Source organism: Elephas maximus, chromosome 4 (genome assembly GCF_024166365.1).
Source record: "Elephas maximus indicus isolate mEleMax1 chromosome 4, mEleMax1 primary haplotype, whole genome shotgun sequence".
NCBI lineage: Eukaryota > Metazoa > Chordata > Mammalia > Proboscidea > Elephantidae > Elephas > Elephas maximus.
This window is the reverse complement of record NC_064822.1, coordinates 5872669-5894792: the sequence shown is the minus strand read 5'-3', so window position 1 is coordinate 5894792 and position 22124 is coordinate 5872669. Positions and strand designations below refer to the sequence as shown.

The 22124-nt window shown below is 37.9% G+C and overlaps 1 protein-coding gene across 1 annotated transcript in view; it reads right to left on the bottom strand.

Moving 5' to 3' along the window:
* CCDC7 (coiled-coil domain containing 7) overlaps nucleotides 1-22124 on the bottom strand; it is a 422824-nt gene that overhangs the window by 357066 nt on the left and 43634 nt on the right. The window contains exons 4-6 of the mRNA XM_049881615.1: nucleotides 18456-18476; nucleotides 18124-18156; nucleotides 3594-3760 (exon numbers count right to left, since the gene is read on the bottom strand). Coding sequence (XP_049737572.1) covers nucleotides 3594-3760; nucleotides 18124-18156; nucleotides 18456-18476 — 221 coding nt within the window. The remainder of the gene's footprint in view (nucleotides 1-3593; nucleotides 3761-18123; nucleotides 18157-18455; nucleotides 18477-22124) is intronic.

The following is a 22124-nucleotide window of genomic DNA, read 5'->3' as shown; positions in this document are numbered from 1 at the left end:
CAACACCACCATTCAAAGGCATCAACTCTTCTTCGGTCCTCCTCATTCATTGTCCAGCTTTCACATGCATATGATGCAATTGAAAATACCATGGGTTGGGTCAGGCGGACCTTAGTCTTTAAGGTGACATCTTTGCTCTTCAACACTTTGAAGAGGTCCTTTGCAGCAGATTTACCCAGTGCAATGTGTCTTTTGATTTCTTGACTGCTGCTTCCATGGCTGTTAATTGTGGATCCAAGTAAAGTGAAATCCTTGACAACTTCCAGCATCACAGCAACACACAAGCCCCCACAGTACAACTAACTGACAGACACATGGGGGAGCCCACATATTAGAGGCCCATAAAACAAAATGAGACTAAATGGCCTCACCAGCCCAGGGGCAAGGACAAGAAGGCAGGAAGGGACAAGGCCGCTGGCAACAGAGAACCCAAGCTTGAGAAGGGGAGAATGTTGCCATATCATCAGATTGGCAACCAATGACACAAAACAGTATGTGTATGAGTTGTTTAATGAGAAACTAATAGGCTTCATCTAAAGTATAACTAAAAAAATATATTTTAAAAAATTAATGATGACAGCAGAAATGAACATCAGTTAACACATGGTGCTTCCTATCTGTCATTCCTTGCAGGCTCTTGGAAAAAGAGTTAAAAGAATCATGGTCCTGACAGGAAACTGAAACTGTATAATCTGAGGAGAGTTTAATAAAGGGATTATTTACAAAGACATGGGCAGGATGTAGGGAAAACACAAAGGATAGTGCAGTCTCCAGAGGCTAATAATGTCAAAGGGACCATTATTTCCCACAGGTCCAGGTGGTCAATAGAGGGAAAATTACCTGGAACCAATCATGAGCATGGTGCAGGATAGAAACAGTCCATACAGGTTAGCCCCTCACTGAGCAGAACAGGGTAGCAAAAGGAAAAGAATGGATCTGAAGGGGCAATAAGACACTCAGCAAATATGTTTTAGGAAAATTAGTCAGGCAGTAAGTAGTATGCAGAACAGATTATAAGAATGAGTCTTAATGTAGGTTCTTGTCTTTTGTTTTATTTATGTGATGCATTACATTGATTGTTTTGCTAATGTGGAACCAACCCTACATACGTGGTATGAATCCCACTTGATCATGACGAAAATTTTTTTGATATGTTGTTGAATTCTATTGGCTAGAATTTTGTTGAGGATTTTTCATCTAAGTTCATGAGGGACATAGGTCTGTAATTTTCTTTTTATGTGGTGTCTTCACCTAGTTTTGGTATCAGGGATATGCTGGCTTCATAGAATGAGTTTGGGAGTATTCCATCCTTTTCTATGCTCTGAAACACCTTTAGTAGTAGTGGGGTTAACTCTTGCATTTATCCCATTTGACACTTACTCGGCTTCTTAAATCTGTAGATTTAGTTCTTTCATCAAATTTGGGGAGTTTTTAACCATTTTTTTTAATTACTTTTTCAGTACTATTCTTTATTCTTTAGCACCTCTCCTTCTTGAGGACCAGTAGCTGCATGTTAAGCTTCCTCCTGGGGCCTACCCTGGCAAAAGCAGAGATCCCTGGCTCATCACAGAGGATGGGGTTTAATAAAGGTATAATATGAGTTGATACCTTCCTGATGAAAGTGGGGGACTGCCTCACACAACCTCATTGCCTCCACATGGGGATTTAATCTCATCTCCTCACTAGGTTCCTGACACTAGGGCAGGGACGTGGGGGGCTGACTTATACCACATTATTGCTGCAGGGTGGGAACGGAAGCTCAGCTTCCTGCTAGGCATTGCTGACACCAGGTGAAGTGGGGGAGGTGAGAAGTAGAGTATCCACTAGCTCCACCTCCTACCACTTCTTTGATGTACGTGGGTGTGGAGGCTCAGTCCCCACTGGTCCCAAATGTGTTATTTTTAGAAAAATAATAATAATCTGGTGTAAGTATAGAGGCAGGATGAAATAGAGAGGTGAAAAATTTGATGACAGGAAAAATAGTTGGTAGACAATGCTAATGATTTAGCTTGAGATGACAGGAGTCTTAACTAAAATAACAGCTCCAAAGATTTAAAAAAAGGAAATAATATATTCTGAAAAAAATTTTTAGTATCTGATAAAAGTGGGGCCCTGGAAGAGGGAAGAAAAAAGGATGATTAGAGAAAGAATAGAGCAATTTAAAAAAAAAAAAAAGGGAAGTGCTTTAGAGTACTTGAGATGACAGCAAAACATCCAAGTGGAAATATACAATATAACTGGGAATATATATTTGGGACTTAGAAGTGAGCCAGAACTTGATATACACATTTCGAAAGCATCATTATAGAGTTGACAGATAACAGATGTAAAAATACAAATCTTTGTAAAAAAAAAAAAAGGATAAAAAGAGATAAAGCTGAGGTATGGAGCTGTTGAAAAAAAGAAGAGCTAGCAAAAATAATACAAAGAGTGGTTGGAGAGGCAGAAGGATAATCAGTCTGATAAGGGGAAGAGAGTGGTCAGTATTTATGCTAATCATCAAATGCTACAGATCATGGAAACAAACTAAGAAATCTATGTGTGGCTTACTCAGATTCCCACTTACCTACCACTACCATCACCCCAAAGATACTGTACGGTGGTGATTTACTTATCTGTCTTTTAATTTCAATACAGCTAAAATTCAATTATCGAAAATGATGAGTGTTAATAAATAATGGAAGTATCGTTGTAATCATTCATTTGAATCCTCCCGCCTCACTTCCAAAAAAAAATGCTTTTCTCAACTGAAATGTAGAAATATATTCTTTAGACTATATCCCTGTCCCTACCTTAATAATTTTTTTTTTTTTTTTGCCTTTTGCCTTTTGCCATCTTTTGTATGCATGTGTGTGTGTGGTAAATATGTCTGTGACAAAACATTTGTTAACAGTCTTTACATGTGAAATTTGTTGACATTAACTTATTCATCATGTTGTGCAACCATCACCATTATCCATATCCAAATTTTCCACCACCCTTAACTGAAGCTCGGTGTCCCCTAAGCAATGAGCCCTCCTTCCCCACTCCCTCTCACCTGCCCCTGGTGACCACTAATAACCTTAGGTCTGTATACATTTGCCTATCGTGGATATTTCATGTAAGTGGAATCATACATTACCTTACCAAGGTGTTCATGAAAAATGAAATATTTAATTAGGCCTTAGTTTCATATTTATTACTTAGTGCTACCTGGTCAAAAAGAGAGAAGAATTTATAATTCAGATGTTTCAAAACGAGCAATATCCAATAGAACTTTCTAATAACAGCCACATGTGGCTACTAAGCACTTGAAATGTGGCTATTGTGACTAAGAAATTGAATTTTTTATTTAATCTAATTTAACTTTAATAGCCATGTATGGCTACTGGCTACCATATTGGACAGTGCCATTTCAGACAATTGAAAATTTCAAATACAACATCTCTAGTCAGGGGAATCTAACTAGACCTTATGTTTTGACTTTGAAACTCTATGTATAGCCATAATAACTGAACAATTATCTATAATAACTGAACAATTATCTTATATCCAATGCTAATTCTATACCCCCTTATTGTTTTCAATTCTATTAACTCTCATATTTTACTTACGTGGGTTTAGAGAACATGGTTTTCAAGGAATATTTAGACCCATGTTTAAGCTGATCTCTCAGGTCTTCAAGTTTTTGCATTTGCTTTATTACTTGTGCGATCCCTGAAGATACTGTTTTATCAGGTACTGGAAGGTCATCTTCTGAATAAGTTTGATCTGTACTTAACTAAAATAATAAAACTAATCAGTTACTTAGGAAATACCCTTTCTGCTCTCCATACCTCAAAAGAAATTTTATCATTTAACTTATCATATCTCAGTAATTATTAGAATTTATTCTTATCTATTTTTTTATAGTTATACTCAAATGCTGATATATTATTGTACAATATACTTAGATAAGAGCAATTATCTAACAGAATAACAGATTAGTGTTGACTATTACATGTCAAAACTGAAATTGAATTTTCTGTTTATTATTTTAACAAATATAATTTTAGTTAAGTTTGATAATACTAAAACAGGGATAAATTAAACGCAATTCAAAGTATTTAAAAGTGATACTAAAACAATTGCTTCTCTAAAAAAAAAAAAGACAGTAATTTGCTCTCAAAAGCTAACATCCCTTACTACTAATTCACAATACAAAAAAGTCTGTAAAGCTGGTATTTCTTCAGTTTGCATAAGAAAGACTGAGACCCATTTGGGTATCTAAAACCTTTTGAATAGGCTGAGCTAAAAAGTAATGGGCAGCGAGGAGGTCAATAAGATCCAAAGAATTAGATGACAGATCATAATTCGTATTCTAAGCAATAAGTCTACTTAAAGTTCAGCAAGAACAAAGAAACCACAGTGAAAAATTTAGAAACAGTCAATATGTGGAGACGAAAACAATCAGAATAACCATCGGTGTTCAGAAAGTTTTGCAACAGAATAGCAGAGACCCACCCATGGAAAAACCTCCAATTCTTAAAATGTGTGGGAAAGCTGGAGAAGAAACAGAAGTCAGAAGGGGAGGAAGAGAATGAAAACAAGGAGGAGGGGGAAAAGGAGTGAAGAGAAGAGGGAGTGGAAGTCAAGGCACAGTTCTAGGTCCTAGCAAAAAGAAATTTTGGCATTGGGGGATTAAAACAGAAACTCAGTTTTAGAGTAAGAAAAAAAAAAAGCAGCACAGGATGAAAACCTGATGTACACCAATATTTAATGGCTGAAAAAAAAAGATGAACCTGAAAAGGAGACAACCAAAGAGGTAAAAAAAAAAAAAAAAAAAAAAGCACACCAGTAAACCAGTTGCCAACGAGTCAATGCCAACTCATGGCAACCCCACGTGTGTCAGACTTGAATTGTGCTCCACAGGATTTTTCATGGTTGATTTTTCCAAAGTAGGTTGCCAGGTCTTTCTTCCAAGGCCCCTTTGGGTGAACTTGAACCTCCAACCAAGTACATTGACTTTTTGCACCACCCAGGGATTCCAAGACAATAGTCAGGACAGTGTAATTGCAGAATCAAAGGAATAGTGTTTTTTTGTTTTTTAAAGAATTGATCAATAATGTTAACTATGGTTGAGATAAAGAAAAACACTTGTTGAATTTAACAACTTACAGATGGCTGGGAACCATACAGAAAGAAGGATCTCTTTGCTATAGACACAGAATCCAGTCTGAGAAGACTGAGAAATGCTTGAGAAGGAAGAACATAGAGTATACTAAACTGTTACAAAAAAAAAAAATGGCTCTAAATCTGTAACATATATTCCTAGGTGCCGCTGAGTCAGTTCCGGCTAATAGAGATCCTATGTACAACAGAACAAAACGCCGCCAGATCCTGCATCATTCTCACAATCATTGTTGTGCTTGAGTCCATTGTTGCAGCCACTGTGTCAATCTATCTCGTTGAGGGTCTTCCTTTTTTCTCTGACCCTCTACTTTACCAAGCGTGATGTCCTTCTCCAGGGACTTATCCCTCCTGATAACACGCCCAAAGTGTGTGAGACATAGTGTCAACATCCTTGCTTTTAAGGCACATTCTGGTTGTATTTCTTCCAAGACAGATTTATTTGTTCTTTTCACAGTCCACGATATATATTCAATATTCTTCTTCAACACAACAATTCAAAGTCATCAATTCTTCTTTGGTCTTCCTTATTCATTGTCCACCTTACACATGTATATGAGACAAATGAAAACAACACGGCTTGGGTCAGGTGCACCTTACTCTTCAAGGTGACATCTTTTCTTTTCAACACTTTAAAGTGGTCTTTTGCAGTAGATTTGCCCAGTGTAATGAGTTTTTTGATTTGCTGACTGCTGCTTCTGTGGGTGATGATTGTGGATCCAAGTAAAATGAAATCCTTGACAGCCTCAGTCTTTTCTCCCTTTATCACAATGTTGCTTATTGGTCCAGTTGTGAGGATTTTTGTTTTCTTTATGTTGAGGTGCAATACATACTGAAGGCTGTAGTCTTTAATCTTCCTCAGTACAAGCTTCAAGTCCTCTTCCCTTTCAGCAAGCAAGGTGGTCTCATCTGCATAATGCAGGCTGTTAATGAGTCTTCCTTCAATCCTGATACCCTGTTCTTATTCGTATAGTCCAGCTTCTCAGACTATTTGCTCAGCATACAGATTGAATAAGTATGGTGAAAGGATACAACCCTGACACACACCTTTCCTGACTTTAAGCCAGTCAGTATCCCCTCGTTCTGTTAGAATGACTGCTTCTTGATCTATGCACATGTTCCTCATGAGCACAATTAAGTGTTCTGGAATTCCCATTCTTCACAATGTCATCCAAAATTTGTTATGATCCACACAGCAAATGCCTTTGCTTAGTAAATGAAACACAGGTAAACAACCTTCTGGTATTCTCCGCTTTCAGCCAGAATCCACCTGACATTAGCAATGTTTTCTCTGGTTCCACGTCCTCTTCTGAATCCACCTTGAATTTCTGGCAGCTCCCTGTCGATGTACTGCTGCAGGTGGTTTTGAATGATCTTCAGCAAAATTTTACTCGCATGTGATAGTAATGATATTGTTCGATAATTTCTGCATTCTCTTGGAGTCACCTCTCTTAAGAATAGGCATAAGTATGGATCTCTTCCAGTCAGTTGGCCGGGTAGCTGTCTTCCAAATTTCTTGGCATAGATGAGCAAGCACTTCCAGCACTGCATCTGTTTGTTGAAACATCTCAATTGGTACTCCATAAATTCCTGGAGCCTTTTTTTGCCAATGCCTTCAGTGCAGCTTGGACCGCCTCCTTCAGCACCATCAGTTTCTGCTGTTCTGCTACCTCCTGAAATGGTTGAACGTCAAACAATTCTTTTTAGTATAGTTGCTCTGTATATTCCTTCCATCTTCCTTTGATGCTTTCTGTGTAATTTAATATTTTCCCCTTAGAATCCCTCAATATTGCAACCCGAGGCTTGAATTTTTTCTTCAGTTCTTTCAGCTTGAGAAATGTTCTTCCCTTTTGGTTTTCTAACTCCAGGTCTTTGCACATGTCATTATAATACTTTGTCTTTTCAAGCTGCCCTTTGAAATCTTCAGCTGAGCTCTTTTACTTCATCATTTCTTCCATTTGCTTTAGCTACTCTACATTCAAGAGCAAGTTTCAAAGTCTCTTCTGATATCCATTTTGGTCTTTTATTTCTTTCCTGTCTTTTTAATGGCCTCTTGCTTTCTTCATGTATGATATACTTGATGTCATTCCACAACTCATCTGGTCTTTGGTCATTAGTGTTCAACACATCAAATTTATTATTGAAATGGTCTGTAAATTCAGATGGGATATACTCAAGGTTGTACTTTGGCTCTCAAGGACTTGTTCTAATTTTCTTCAACTTCAATGTGAACTTGCATATGAGCAATTGATGGCCTGTTCCATAGTTAATCTTCTTCTGACTGATTATATTGAGTTTTTCTATCATCTCTTTCCACAGATGTAGTTGATTCGATTCCTGTGTATTCCATCTGATGAGGTCCATGTTTATAATTGACATTTATGATGGTAAAAAAAGGTATTTGCAATGAAGAAGTAATCCGTCTTGCAAAATTCTATTATGCAATCTCCAGTATCATTTCTATCACCAAAGCCACATTTTCCAACTACCAATCCTTCTTCTCTGTTTCCAACATTCACATTCCAATCACCAGTAATTATCAGTGCTTCTTGATTGCATGTTTGGTCAATTTTAGACTACAAAAGTTGGTAAAAATCTTCAATTTCTTCATCTTTGGTATTAGTGGATGGTACATAAGTTTGAATAATAGTTGTATTAACTGGTTTTCTTTGTAGGTGTATGGATATTATCTGATAACTGACAGCATTGTACTTCAGGATAGATCTTGAAATGTGCTTTTTTTTTTTTTTTTATAATAACTTTTATTAAGCTTCAAGTGAACGTTTACAAATCCAATCAGTCTGTCACATATAAGTTTACATACATCTCACTCCCTACTCCCACTTACTCTCCCCGTCTTGAGTCAGCCCTTTCAGTCTCTCCTTTCTTGACAATTTTGCCAGCTTCCCTCTCTCTCTATCCTCCCATCCCCCCTCCAGACAAGAGTTGCCAACACAATCTCAAGTGTCCACCTGATATAATTAGCTCACTCTTCATCAGCGTCTCTCTCCCACCCGCTGACCAGTCCCTTTCATGTCTGATGAGTTGTCTTCAGGGATGGTTCCTGTCCTGTGTCAACAGAAGGTCTGGAGAGCATGACCGCCGGGATTCCTCCAGTCTCAGTCAGACCATTAAGTTTGGTCTTCTTATGAGAATTTGGGGTCTGCATCCCACTGCTCTCCTGCTCCCTCAGGGGTCCTCTGCTGAGCTCCCTGTCAGGGCAGTCATCGATTGTGGCCGGGCACCAACTAGTTCTTCTGGTCTCAGGATGATGTAGGTCTCTGGTTCATGTGGCCCTTTCTGTCTCTTGGGCTCTTAGTTGTCATGTGGGCTTGGTGTTCTTCATTTTCCTTTGCTCCAGGTGGGTTGAGACCAATTGCTGCATCTTAGATGGCTGCTTGTTAGCATTTAAGACCCCAGACGCCACATTTCAAAGTGGGATGCAGAATGATTTCATAATAGAATTATTTTGCCAATTGACTTAGAAGTCCCCGCAAACCATGTTCCCCAGACCCCCGCGCTTGCTCCGCTGACCTTTGAAGCATTCATTTTATCCCGGAAACTTCTTTGCTTTTGGTCCAGTCCAATTGAGCTGACCTTCCATGTATTGAGTGTTGTCTTTCCCTTCACCTAAAGCAGTTCTTATCTACTGATTAATCAATAAAAAACCCTCTCCCACCCTCCCTCCCTCCCCCCCTCGTAACCACAAAAGTATGTGTTCTTCTCAGGTTTACTATTTCTCAAGATCTTATAATAGTGGTCTTATACAGTATTTGTCCTTTTGCCTCTGACTCATTTCGCTCAGCATAATGCCTTCCAGGTTCCTCCATGTTATGAAATGTTTCAGAGATTCGTCACTGTTCTTTATCGATGCGTAGTATTCCATTGTGTGAATATACCACAATTTATTTACCCATTCATCCGTTGATGGACACCTTGGTTGCTTCCAACTTTTTGCTATTGTAAACAGAGCTGCAATAAACATGGGTGTGCATATATCTGTTTGTATGAAGGCTCTTGTATCTCTAGGGTATATTCCGAGGAGTGGGATTTCTGGGTTGTATGGTAGTTCTATTTCTAACTGTTTAAGATAACGCCAGATAGATTTCCAAAGTGGTTGTACCATTTTACATTCCCACCAGCAGTGTATGAGAGTTCCAATCTCTCCACAGCCTCTCCAACATTTATTCTTTTGTGTTTTTTGGATTAATGCCAGCCTTGCTGGTGTGAGATGGAATCTCATCGTAGTTTTAATTTGCATTTCTCTAATGGCTAATGATCGAGAGCATTTTCTCATGTATCTGTTGGCTGCCTGAATATCTTCTTTAGAGAAATGTGTGTTCATATCCTTTGCCCACTTCTTGATTGGGTTGTTTGTCTTTTTGTGGTTGAGTTTTGACAGAATCATGTTGATTTTAGAGATCAGGCGCTGGTCGGAGATGTCATAGCTGAAAATTCTTTCCCAATCTGTAGGTGGTCTTTTTACTCTTTTGGTGAAGTCTTTAGATGAGCATAGGTGTTTGATTTTTAGGAGCTCCCAGTTATCGGGTTTCTCTTCATCATTTTTGGTAATGTTTTGTATTCTGTTTATACCTTGTATTAGGGCTCCTAGGGTTGTCCCAATTTTTTCTTCCATGATCTTTATCGTTTTAGTCTTTATGTTTAGGTCTTTGATCCACTTGGAGTTAGTTTTTGTGCATGGTGTGAGGTATGGGTCCTGTTTCATTTTTTTGCAAATGGATATCCAGTTATGCCAGCACCATTTGTTAAAAAGGCTGTCTTTTCCCCAGTTAATTGACACTGGTCCTTTGTCAAATATCAGCTGCTCATACGTGGATGGATCTATGTCTGGGTTCTCAATTCTGATCCATTGGTCTATGTGTCTGTTGTTGTACCAATACCAGGCTGTTTTGACTACTGTGGCTGTATAATAGGTTCTGAAGTCAGGTAAGGTGAGGCCTCCCACTTTCTTCTTCTTTTTCAGTAGTGCTTTGCTTATCCGGGGCTTCTTTCCCTTCCATATGAAATTGGTGATTTGTTTCTCTATCCCCTTAAAATATGACATTGGAATTTGGATCGGAAGTGCGTTAAATGTATAGATGGCTTTTGGTAGAATAGACATTTTTACTATGTTAAGTCTTCCTATCCATGAGCAAGGTATGTTTTTCCACTTAAGTATGTCCTTTTGAATTTCTTGTAGTAGAGCTTTGTAGTTTTCTTTGTATAGGTCTTTTACATCCTTGGTAAGATTTATTCCTAAGTATCTTATCTTCTTGGGGGCTACTGTGAATGGTATTGATTTGGTTATTTCCTCTTCGGTGTTCTTTTTGTTGATGTAGAGGAATCCAAGTGATTTTTGTATGTTTATTTTATAACCTGAGACTCTGCCAAACTCTTCTATTAGTTTCAGTAGTTTTCTGGAGGATTCCTTAGGGTTTTCTGTGTATATAATCATGTCATCTGCAAATAGTGATAACTTTACTTCTTCCTTGCCAATCCGGATACCTTTTATTTCTTTATCTAGCCTGATTGCCCTGGCTAAGACTTCCAACACGATGTTGAATAAGAGTGGTGATAAAGGGCATCCTTGTCTGGTTCCCGTTCTCAAGGGAAATGCTTTCAGGTTCTCTCCATTTAGAGTGATATTGGCTGTTGGCTTTGCATAGATGCCCTTTATTATGTTGAGGAATTTTCCTTCAATTCCTATTTTGGTAAGAGTTTTTATCATGAATGGGTGTTGGACTTTGTCAAATGCCTTTTCTGCATCAATTGATAAGATCATGTGGTTTTTGTCTTTTGTTTTATTTATGTGATGGATTACATTAATGGTTTTTCTGATATTAAACCAGCCTTGCATACCTGGTATAAATCCCACTTGATCAGGGTGAATTATTTTTTTGATGTGTTGTTGGATTCTATTGGCTAGAATTTTGTTGAGGATTTTTGCATCAATGTTCATGAGGGATATAGGTCTATAATTTTCTTTTTTTGTAATGTCTTTACCTGGTTTTGGTATCTGGGAGATGGTGGCTTCATAGAATGAGTTGGGTAGTATTCCGTCATTTTCTATGCTTTGGAATACCTTTAGTAGTAGTGGTGTTAACTCTTCTCTGAAAATTTGGTAGAACTCTGCAGTGAAGCCGTCCGGGCCAGGACTTTTTTTTGTTGGGAGTTTTTTGATTACCGTTTCAATCTCTTTTTTTGTTATGGGTCTATTTAGTTGTTCTACTTCTGAATGTGTTAGTTTAGGTAGGTAGTGTTTTTCCAGGAATTCATCCATTTCTTCTAGGTTTTCAAATTTGTTAGAGTACAATTTTTCATAATAATCTGAAATGATTCTTTTAATTTCATTTGGTTCTGTTGTGATGTGGTCCTTCTCATTTCTTATTCGGGTTATTTGTTTCCTTTCCTGTATTTCTTTAGTCAGTCTAGCCAATGGTTTATCAATTTTGTTAATTTTTTCAAAGAACCAACTTTTGGCTTTGTTAATTCTTTCGATTGTTTTTCTGTTCTCTAATTCATTTAGTTCAGCTCTAATTTTTATTATTTGTTTTCTTCTGGTGCCTGATGGATTCTTTTGTTGCTCACTTTCTATTTGTTCAAGTTGTAGGGACAGTTCTCTGATTTTGGCTCTTTCTTCTTTTTGTATGTGTGCATTTATTGATATAAATTGACCTCTGAGCACTGCTTTTGCTGTGTCCCAGAGGTTTTGATAGGAAGTATTTTCATTCTCGTTGCTTTCTATGAATTTCCTTATTCCCTCCTTGATGTCTTCTATAACCCAGTCTTTTTTCAGGAGGGTATTGTTCATTTTCCAAGTATTTGATTTCTTTTCCCTCGTTTTTCTGTTATTGATCTCTAGTTTTATTGCCTTGTGGTCTGAGAAGATGCTTTGTAATATTTCGATGTTTTGGACTCTGCAAAGGTTTGTTTTATGACCTAATATGTGGTCTATTCTAGAGAATGTTCCATGTGCGCTAGAAAAAAAAGTATATTTTGCAGCAGTTGGGTGGAGAGTTCTGTATAAGTCAATGAGGTCAAGTTGGTTGATTGTTGTAATTAGATCTTCCGTGTCTCTGTTGAGCTTCTTACTGGATGTCCTGTCCTTCTCCGAAAGTGGTGTGTTGAAGTCTCCTACTATAATTGTGGAGGTATCTACCTCGCTTTTCAGTTCTGTTAAAATTTGATTTATATATCTTGCAGCCCTGTCATTGGGTGCGTAAATATTTAATATGGTTATGTCTTCCTGATCAATTGTCCCTTTTATCATTATATAGTGTCCTTCTTTATCCTTTGTGGTGGATTTAAGTCTAAAGTCTATTTTGTCAGAAATTAATATTGCTACTCCTCTTCTTTTTTGCTTATTGTTTGCTTGATATACTTTTTTCCATCCTTTGAGTTTTAGTTTGTTTGTGTCTCTAAGTCTAAGGTGTGTCTCTTGTAGGCAGCATATAGATGGATCGTGTTTCTTTATCCAGTCTGTGACTCTCTGTCTCTTTATTGGTGCATTTAGTCCATTTACATTCAGGGTAATTATAGATAAATAAGTTTTTAGTGCTGTCATTTTGATGCCTTTTTATGTGTGTTGTTGACGATTTCATTTTTCCACATACTTTTTTGTGCTGAGGCGTTTTTCTTAGTAAATTGTGAGATCCTCACTTTCATAGTGTTTGACTTTATGTTAGTTGAGTCGTTACGTTTTTCTTGGTTTTTGTCTTGAGTTATAGAGTTGTTATACCTTTTTGTGGTTACCTCATTATATACCCCTATTTTTCTAAGTAAAAACCTAACTTGTATTGTTCTATATCGCCTTGTATCACTCTCCATAGGGCAGTTCAATGCCTCCTGTATTTAGTCCCTCTTTTTGATTATTGTGATCTTTTACCTATTGACTTCCATGATTCCCTGTTATGTGTATTTTTTTTTTTTAATTAATCTTAATTTGTTTGTTTTTGTGATTTCCCTATTTGAGTTGATATCAGGACGTTCTGTTTTGTGACCTTGTGTTGTGCTGATATCTGATATTATTGGTTCTCTGACCAAACAATATCCTTTAGTATTTCTTGTAGCTTTGGTTTGGTTTTTGCAAATTCTCTAAACTTGTGTTTGTCTGTAAATATCTTAATTTCGCCTTCATATTTCAGAGAGAGTTTTGCTGGATATATGATCCTTGGTTGGCAGTTTTTCTCCTTCAGTGTTCTGTATATGTGATCCCATTCCCTTCTTGCCTGCATGGTTTCTGCTGAGTAGTCAGAACATATTCTTACTGATTCTCCCTTGAAGGAAACCTTTCTTTTCTCCCTGGCTGCTTTTAAAATTTTCTGTTTGTCTTTGGTTTTGGCAAGTTTGATGATAATATGTCTTGGTGTTTTTCTTTTTGGATCAATCTTAAATGGGGTTCGATGAGCATCTTGGATAGATATCCTTTCGTCTTTCATGATGTCAGGGAAGTTTTCTGTCAGAAGTTCTTCAACTATTTTCTCTGTGTTTTCTGTCCCCCCTCCCTGTTCTGGGACTCCAATCACCCGCAGGTTATCCTTCTTGATAGAGTCCCACATAATTCTTAGGGTTTCTTCATTTTTTTTAATTCTTTTATCTGATTTTTTTTCAGCTATGTTGGTGTTGATTCCCTGGTCCTCCAGATGTCCCAGTCTGCATTCTAATTGCTCGAGTCTGCTCCTCTGACTTCCTAGTGTGTTGTCTAATTCTGTTATTTTATTGTTAATCTTTTGGATTTCTACATGTTGTCTCTCTATGGATTCTTGCAACTTATTAATTTTTCCAGTATGTTCTTGAATAATCTTTTTGAGTTCTTCAACAGTTTTATCAGTGTGTTCCTTGGCTTTTTCTGCAGATATCCTAATTTCATTTGTGATATCATTAAGCATTCTGTAAATTAGTTTTTTATATTCTGTATCTGATAATTCCAAAATTGTATCTTTATTTGGGAAAGATTTTGATTCTTTTGTTTGGGGGGTTGGAGAAGCTGTCACGGTCTGCTTCTTTAAGTGGTTTGATATGGATTGTTGTCTCCGAGCCATCACTGGGAAACTAGTTTTTCCAGAAAATCCGCTAAAAAAAAACAGCAGTCAGATCCCTATCAGAGTTCTCCCTCTGGCTCAGGCTATTCAGATGTTAATGAAGCCGCCTGGGGAGGGTGGGGGAGGGAACAGAGAGATAGGAGAGTAGCACCTCAGAATATAGCCAGAGTTGCTTGTCTTGCTTGGAATGACTATTATATCTGAGATTCCCGCAGGCGCGTCGCCTATGTGTGCTGGCTGTGTGGAGATTGCCCCCAGGGGGTCTGGCCCGCTGGAGTCACGGTCAGATCCTCCGCTTCCAGCCCCACGCCCAGCGTCAAGGCTCCCCTACTGGGACGGTGCACTCTCGACTCCAAAATCAGTCGCTGCCTCCCGGGGACTTCTCGTCCCTCCAGCCGCGTGGCCGTGCCGCCCCCGTGAACCAGGTGGGCCCCCTCCCGGGGTTAGTTCAGATGGGTGGAGTAGCTCCCCGTGCTTGTGCCGCGACCGAGTGTCCCGGCTGGAACGCTGTTCTCCCCGCTCCAATACCAGTCGCTGCCTCCCGGGGACTTCTCCTACCGGCTGCGTCCTACGCCGCCCGCGCGACCCGGCTGGTCACTTTCCCGGGGTTAGTTCAGGGGGTGGAGCAACTCTCCATGTTTATGGCGTACCTGCGTGCAGTCCAAATCCCTGCGGGACGGTTCCCCGGCTCGGATGCTGCTCTTTCTGCTCCAAGATCAGTCACTGCCTCCCGGGGACTTCTCCTAACGGCTGCGTCCCACGCCGCCCGTGGAACCGGCTAGTCCCCCTCCCGGGGTTAGTTCAGGGGGGTGGAGCAGGTCTCTGTGCTTGTGCCGTACCTGACTGGTACGCTGGCTCCAGGCTCTGGAAACAATCGCTGCTTCCCCGTATTAGTTCGTTCTCCGTCTCTAAATCTGTGTTTGTTGTTCAGGGTTCGTAGATTGTTATGTATGTGATCGATTCACTTGTTTTTCCGTGTCTTTGTTGTAAGAGGGATCCGAGGTAGCGTCTGCCTAGTCCGCCATCTTGGCTCCGCCTCGAAATGTGCTTTTTGATGATGAATGCAACACCATTCCTCTTCAAATTTCATTCCCATTGTAGCAGACCACATGGTTGTCTGATTCGATGGCCAAAACCAGTCCATTTCAGATTGCTAATGCTTAGGATATCAATGTTTATGTGTTCCATTTCATTTTTGACAATATCCAGTTTTCCTAGATTCATACTTCGTACATTTCAGGTTCTGATTTTTATTGGGTGTTTGCATTTGCCGCTGTTTCTTCTCATTTTGAGTCATGCCACATCAGTAAATGAAGGTCCTAAAAGCTTGACTCCATCCACATCATTAAGGTCAACTCTACTTTGAGGAGGCAGCTCTTCCCCAGTAATCTTTTGAGTGCCTTCCAACTTGAGGGGCTCATCTGCCGGCACTATATCAGACAATGTTCCACTGCTAGTCATAAGGTTTTCACTAGCTAATTCTTTTCAGAAGTAGGCTGCCAGGTCCTTCTTCCTAGTCTGTCTTAGTCTGGAAGCTCAACTGAAACCTGTCCACCATGGATGACCCTGCTGGTATTTGAATACTGGTGGCATGGCTTCCAGCATCACAGCAACACACAAGTCCCCACAGTCCAACAACCTGACAGATGCATGGAGGTGTAATGCATACTCCACAGCAAAACTCTTAAGGTTTTATAGAAAAATTCATAAACAACTCCTCATCGTTTGATGTCCCTACTTGTCCCTTTCAAGGAAAGAATGCCCAGATTGATCTCTTTGCTATGTGCTAGCTTATCAGTTGAATAACACTTTTTTTTTTTTTTTAAGTAAATTAGTGTCATTGTTCCTGGGCTGTCTGCAATGTTTTTTGCTCTTACAAATCTTGTTTTTTGCCTTTATTTTCTAGCAATAATTTAATGATTGTTTCCTTCAGGTGGGCAAGCTAACATACAAAATAATTTTTAAAAATTGGTTTGAAGGACAAAAGAGAAATAGGCCTGCAGCTGGAGAGGAACGTGGTATCAAATGAGAGAGCCTTTAGCATATTTAAAAAATGAAAGGAAGAATACAATTGAATGGGATGTAGATATGAAAATATGAGTCTTATATAAGAGCAAAGAACAGCATCTCTGTTTTTAGAGGAGCAAAAGAAAATAGTAAGAATACGGACATAAGTCAGTTTTTGTAGAGTTGAAGGAGTTCCAAGCAATGGCTTCTATTTTGAGCCTTCCAAGTCACTGGCAAAGAGTGAAGAGGAAAATGGAACTCAGAGAGTGGGTTTGAGATGGTAGTTAAAAGGGTTGAAATTCATTTTAGACATGCAATAGAACTGCCAGGCAGTATCTGGGTCAATTGTGCCTGACCTATTCCATCACTTTCTTTAGTGGTGTTTCACTGTTAAGCTATAGGCCTGGGAAAAAAAAAAAAAGGCAAAGCAAATAATTGCATTCCTTCAGGTTAAGTTTTATTAGACAGATGCAATCAAAAAACAAAAAGGTAAGTGAGATCAGGAAGTTAGGAAATTTGCTGAGATGTAGTACATAGTCTCCAACCTGAATAAATAGTAAAAAGAATAAACTGGTCTTGATGAAGTCAAAGAGTGTTCAGAGTAGTACTTAAATAATTGGAAAGATGGAAATGTGTAGTTCAAGAATAAATTCCTTGAATTAGTGATTTTTAAAATAAAGCAATTTGGCTGATGACAAGGTCCAGAATGTGACTGAAAATAGGTACCTGAGGTGAAAAAGGACACTAGACCTTCGGAGATGAAGAGATCAAGGAACTAACAGGCCAGGGATTTGGATGGGTCTTGCATTGACAGGACTAGGTGTTGAAAGACAAGAGTGAGACAAACCCATGCATAAAGTAGAATAAAAAAGAAGTTGGTAGATAAAAAATAAGAAGGTAAAAGACAAGCTGAATTGCACAAGTCACAAAAAAGTACTTATTTTACAAGAACGTAAGGGAATAATGAACTTCGCCCTAACCCTAAAAAAAAAAAAAAACCGTACATCTCTAGAAATATATGGCCAATGTGCCATGATCAAAGAACTACTAACATTCTTCCAATGTCAGCTATAGCTATCCTAAAACAAAGAGCAGACAGACCATGAAAGTCTTCTATTCTGGGGCCACACGGAAAATAATGAGAGGGCACTAGGAGATAGGCACAATTTCTATCTTTAACCTTTAATTTTAAATCTGAAGAAAAGGGGCCTTTGTTTAAAGTACCCAGGTTTCAAGAGTGTTTACTTGGACTGAACTTTAAGAGTGGCCAGGGAACTAAAATAATGCTGTAAATCATTAAAGCTATCCTGGAATTGTTCTCCTATAGTAACGGCATATATAAAGTATTTTCCAAAATAGAATTTTAAAAAACCCTAAAGGCAGATACCAATGGTTCTCAAACTGCTGGCAAAACACCTGAAAATCCAAAGTATAAAAGATCTTTTAAATAACATATTAAGTTTAAAGAAAACCAATACATAATTTTATATCTAAGCATATACATTATATATAATTTTTTAAATAACAGGAGAAAAGTTTAAATTGATAAAATTCTCTTATAACCTAACTCTATGTAAATTAGGAAAATAATAATTATTCAGTTATATGTCAGTTGAACTCAGAGAATACCAGATATATACAGAAATACAGTTTGCACGGTGCAGGATCAGGTAATGTCTTGCCCTGTTACCTGTAAGGTCGCCATGCATCAGAGCTGAATCCATGGCAACTAGCAACAACAAGAGTTTGTAAAGCACTGAGAAAGATTTTATTGCACCCATTTATTCCTTCTAAATCTAAAATCAAAAAATTACATCATAACCAAAGAGTATTCAAAACTTTATAACTTACTGTACTTTAAATTAGTTTTCAAATGAGTCAAAATACCAATTTAATTAATTTAACAATTAAAAAACGTTATATTTACCTCCTCCATCTGATTGACCTGATGCTGAAACCACTTTCAAAAAAATAAAAAATAAGTATCAGTTATTCACAAGTTAAATTTCTACAATGAAATAAATATATGTGTATGTGTCTTCATCTACCAAACATTAGTCCTGCTCTAGACATTAGGTTATCCTGGGATTCAGAAAGAGGGTTAATACAACATGCAACTGGAACATAAAATTTTTATATATACATAGCAGAAGTTTTGGGAGTTCTGTCTTTCCCAAAACTTAGAAACTATTCTTCATTTACATGTATTTCTGTATTAAATTTCAGTAGGATTAATAATATTAAGTATATTGAACTTACCTTAAAAAGAGATTCCAAAATCTGGAAAGTAAAGTTAAATAATATATTCAAAAATTGAATTCTTCACAATTTATAATATTTATTTCATTTCTCTTGCAATTTTCAATACCCAAAATACACTAATTGCTAAAGTGAAATTTTATAAATCTGTAATTCAAAATCATAATATTTTTGTATTTCGAGGCAACCTAGTTATGAAATGTCCTTAAAATTTCAATCCTTCCTTATAGGTCTCTGTTATGAGGTCCCAAAATAATTCACAGGTATGATTTCATAGGTTTTCTTAACGCGGGAAAGAAAAAAAAATTTAAATCTCTCTTGGAGGAGTATTATTTTTTTCATATAGCAGAGTACAATAATGAAAAACAATCTCTTCCCAATACAACTTCAATATAGCTGTGTCCTGCTAAAGGGCTTATAAATTCAAGATATAAAATATTATATGACTACTTAGTGTTTTTAAAGAGAAATGCAAAAAACTAATTTGGGAGACTGCAAGAGAAAATGAATAAACGTAAAAAGCAATCATGTAATTCAAAAATATCAGTATTTACCACTTAGAAAATATAATGTTCAAACGATCAAATTTTCCAAAAAAATGAAACCCATGCTATCATATCTGGGTAAAAGCTTTGAATTACATCATTTAAAAACATACATTATTAAATTATTCAGTCATGAAAAGTAATTACTAACAACTACACAAAAATCAGTTTAATCTAAAATTTCTCTTTTTAGCACTAACTCTAGAGCCAAATCAAAACCAAGCCCATTGTCATCAAGTCGACTCCAACTCATAGCGACCCTACAGTCAGAGTAGAACTGTCCCATAGGGTCTCCAAGGAGCAGCTGGTGGATTCAAACTGCTGACTTTTTGCTTAGCAACCGTAGCTCCTAACCACTACACCACCAGGGCTCTAACTCCCAAGCAGTGGTTCACCAAGTGTGGTCCAACAACCAACAGCATCAAGCATTACCTAACAAGCATAATTGTGAGAAATGCAAATCTTAACACCTAACCTCAGCCTACTGAATCAGAAATCAGAGGGGCTGAGGTTTAGCAATTTGTGTTTTAACTAACCCTGCAGATAATTTCTTTGCATACTGAAGTTTGAGAAACATTGGGCTAAATAGTAAGAAAACATAGATCTAACAAAAAAAGGGTGAGACTCTCCAGAAAACATACTAAGAAAATTAATGTCCACTTGTTAAGGAAAATATTTTTAGCTATAAAAAGGCTTAGCACACCTACAGATTGTGAAAGAATTTTCAGCTATGACATCTCCGGCCAGCGCCTGATCTCTAAAATCTATATGATTCTGTTAAAACTCAACCACAAAAAGACAAACAACCCAATCAAGAAGTGGGCAAAGGATATGAACACCCACTTCACTAAAGAAGATATTCAGGCAGCTAACAGATACATGAGAAAATGCTCTCCATCGTTAGCCATTAGAGAAATGCAAATTAAAACTACCATGAGATTCCATCTCACTCCAACAAGGCTGGCATTAATACAAAAAACACAAAATAATAAATGTTGGAGAGGCTACGGAGAGATTGGAACTCTTATACACTGCTGGTGGGAATGTAAAATGGTACGACCACCTTGGAAATCGATTTGGCACTTCCTTAAAAAACTGGAAATAGAACTACCATACAATCCAGCAATCCCACTCCTTGGAATATATTCTCGAGAAATAAGAGCCTTTACACGAACAGATATATGCACACCCATGTTTATTGCAGCTCTGTTTACAATAGCAAAAAGCTGGAAGCAACCAAGGTGTGCATCAACAGATGAATGGTTAAATAAATTGTGGTATATTCACGCAATGGAATACTACGCATCAGTAAAGAACAGTGATGAATCTGTGCAACATTTCATAACATGGAGGAACCTGGAAGGCATTATGCTGAGTAAAATTAGTCAGAGGCAAAAGGACAAATACTGTATAAGACCACTCTTATAAGTTCTTAAGAAATAGTATAAACTGAGAAGAACACATTCTTTTGTGGTTACAAGGGGGGGAGGGAGGGAGGGTGGGAGAGGGTTATTTACTGATTAGTTAGTAGATAAGAACTACTTTAGGTGAAGGGAAGGACAATACTCAATACACGGAAGGTCAGCGCAACTGGACTGGACCAAAAGCAAAGAAGTTTCCAGGATAAACTGAATGTTTCAAAGGTCATCGGAGCAAGGGCGGGGGTTTGGGGACTATGGCTTAAGGGGACTTCTAAGTCAATTGGCAAAATAATTCTAGTATGAAAACATTCTGCATCCCACTTTGAAATGTGGCATCTGGGGTCTTAAATGCTAACAAGCGGCCATCTAAGATGCATCAATTGATCTCAACCCACCTGGATCAAAGGAGAACGAAGAACACCAAGGTCACATGATAACTATGAGCCCAAGAGACAGAAAGGGCCACAGGAACCAGAGACTTACATCATCCTGAGACCAGAAGAACCAGATGGTGCCTGGCCACAATCGATGACTGCCCTGACAGAGAGCACAATTGAGAACCCCTGAGGGAGCAGGAGATCAGTGGGATGCAGAACCCAAATTCTCATAAAAAGACCAGACTTAATGGTCTGACTGAGACTAGAGGAATCCCGGCGGTCATGGTCCCCAAACCTTCTGTTGGCCCAGGACAGGAACCATTCCCGAAGACAACTCATCAGACATGGAAGGAACTGGACAATGGGTTGGAGAGAGATGCTGACGAAGAGTGAGCTACTTGTATCAGGTGGACACTTGAGACTGTGTTGGCATCTCCTTTCTGGAGGGGAGATAGGAGGGTAGAGAGGGTTAGAAACTGGCAAAATTACCACTAAAGGAGAGACTGGAAGGAGGGAGCAGGCTGACTCATTAGGGGGAGAGTAAGTGGGAGTATGGAGTAAGGTGTATATAAGCTTATATGTGACAGACTTACTTGATTTGTAAACGTTCACTTAAAGCTCAATAAAAATTATTAAAAAAAAAAAAAAAAAGGCTTAGCAAGTGATGTCCACTAAAACACACTCCCTTGGAATTATTCATTCTTACCCCTATCAAGGGAGACTCCACGATTCTCAAAACCTCCCTTCCGGCCTTGGAATTGACAGGAAACTCAGTTATTATACCATATCTCAATGCAAACACTCACTGTAATCAGAACTCTACAATTATTTAAACCCCTAAATCTAGAACAGTGGCCTTCTCAGTTACTGAGGAAACCCACATTATCAGTTACTGATACTGTTAATTCTAGAATGTTATTGATAAAAACAAGTGGAGATCAAATATGAGCAAAAATTAACAACATAACAGACAAATATTAAATAGAAAGAGAAAACACTATGAAACTATGGAGCAATGTCTATAAAGAGCCCAGGGAAAATATTAAATCTCCATTCTAAATTTAAACACCTTAGCATTTAAGTGTGAAGGCAAAATGAAACTATTTTCAGAAATTTAAGAATTTATAAACTATTCTACTACACATTCTAATCTAGCAAAAACAACAGCAACAAAAATCAATCCTAGGAAATTAAAGACAAGAAAAGACTATGAGCAAAATAACCAGAAAATACCCTATTCTGAAATATTGCTGTTAATGTGGCTGGAGTTTTACTCAATTTTATGGAAATCTTCTTAAAGAAAAAGGACAAAATTTAAAAAAAAAA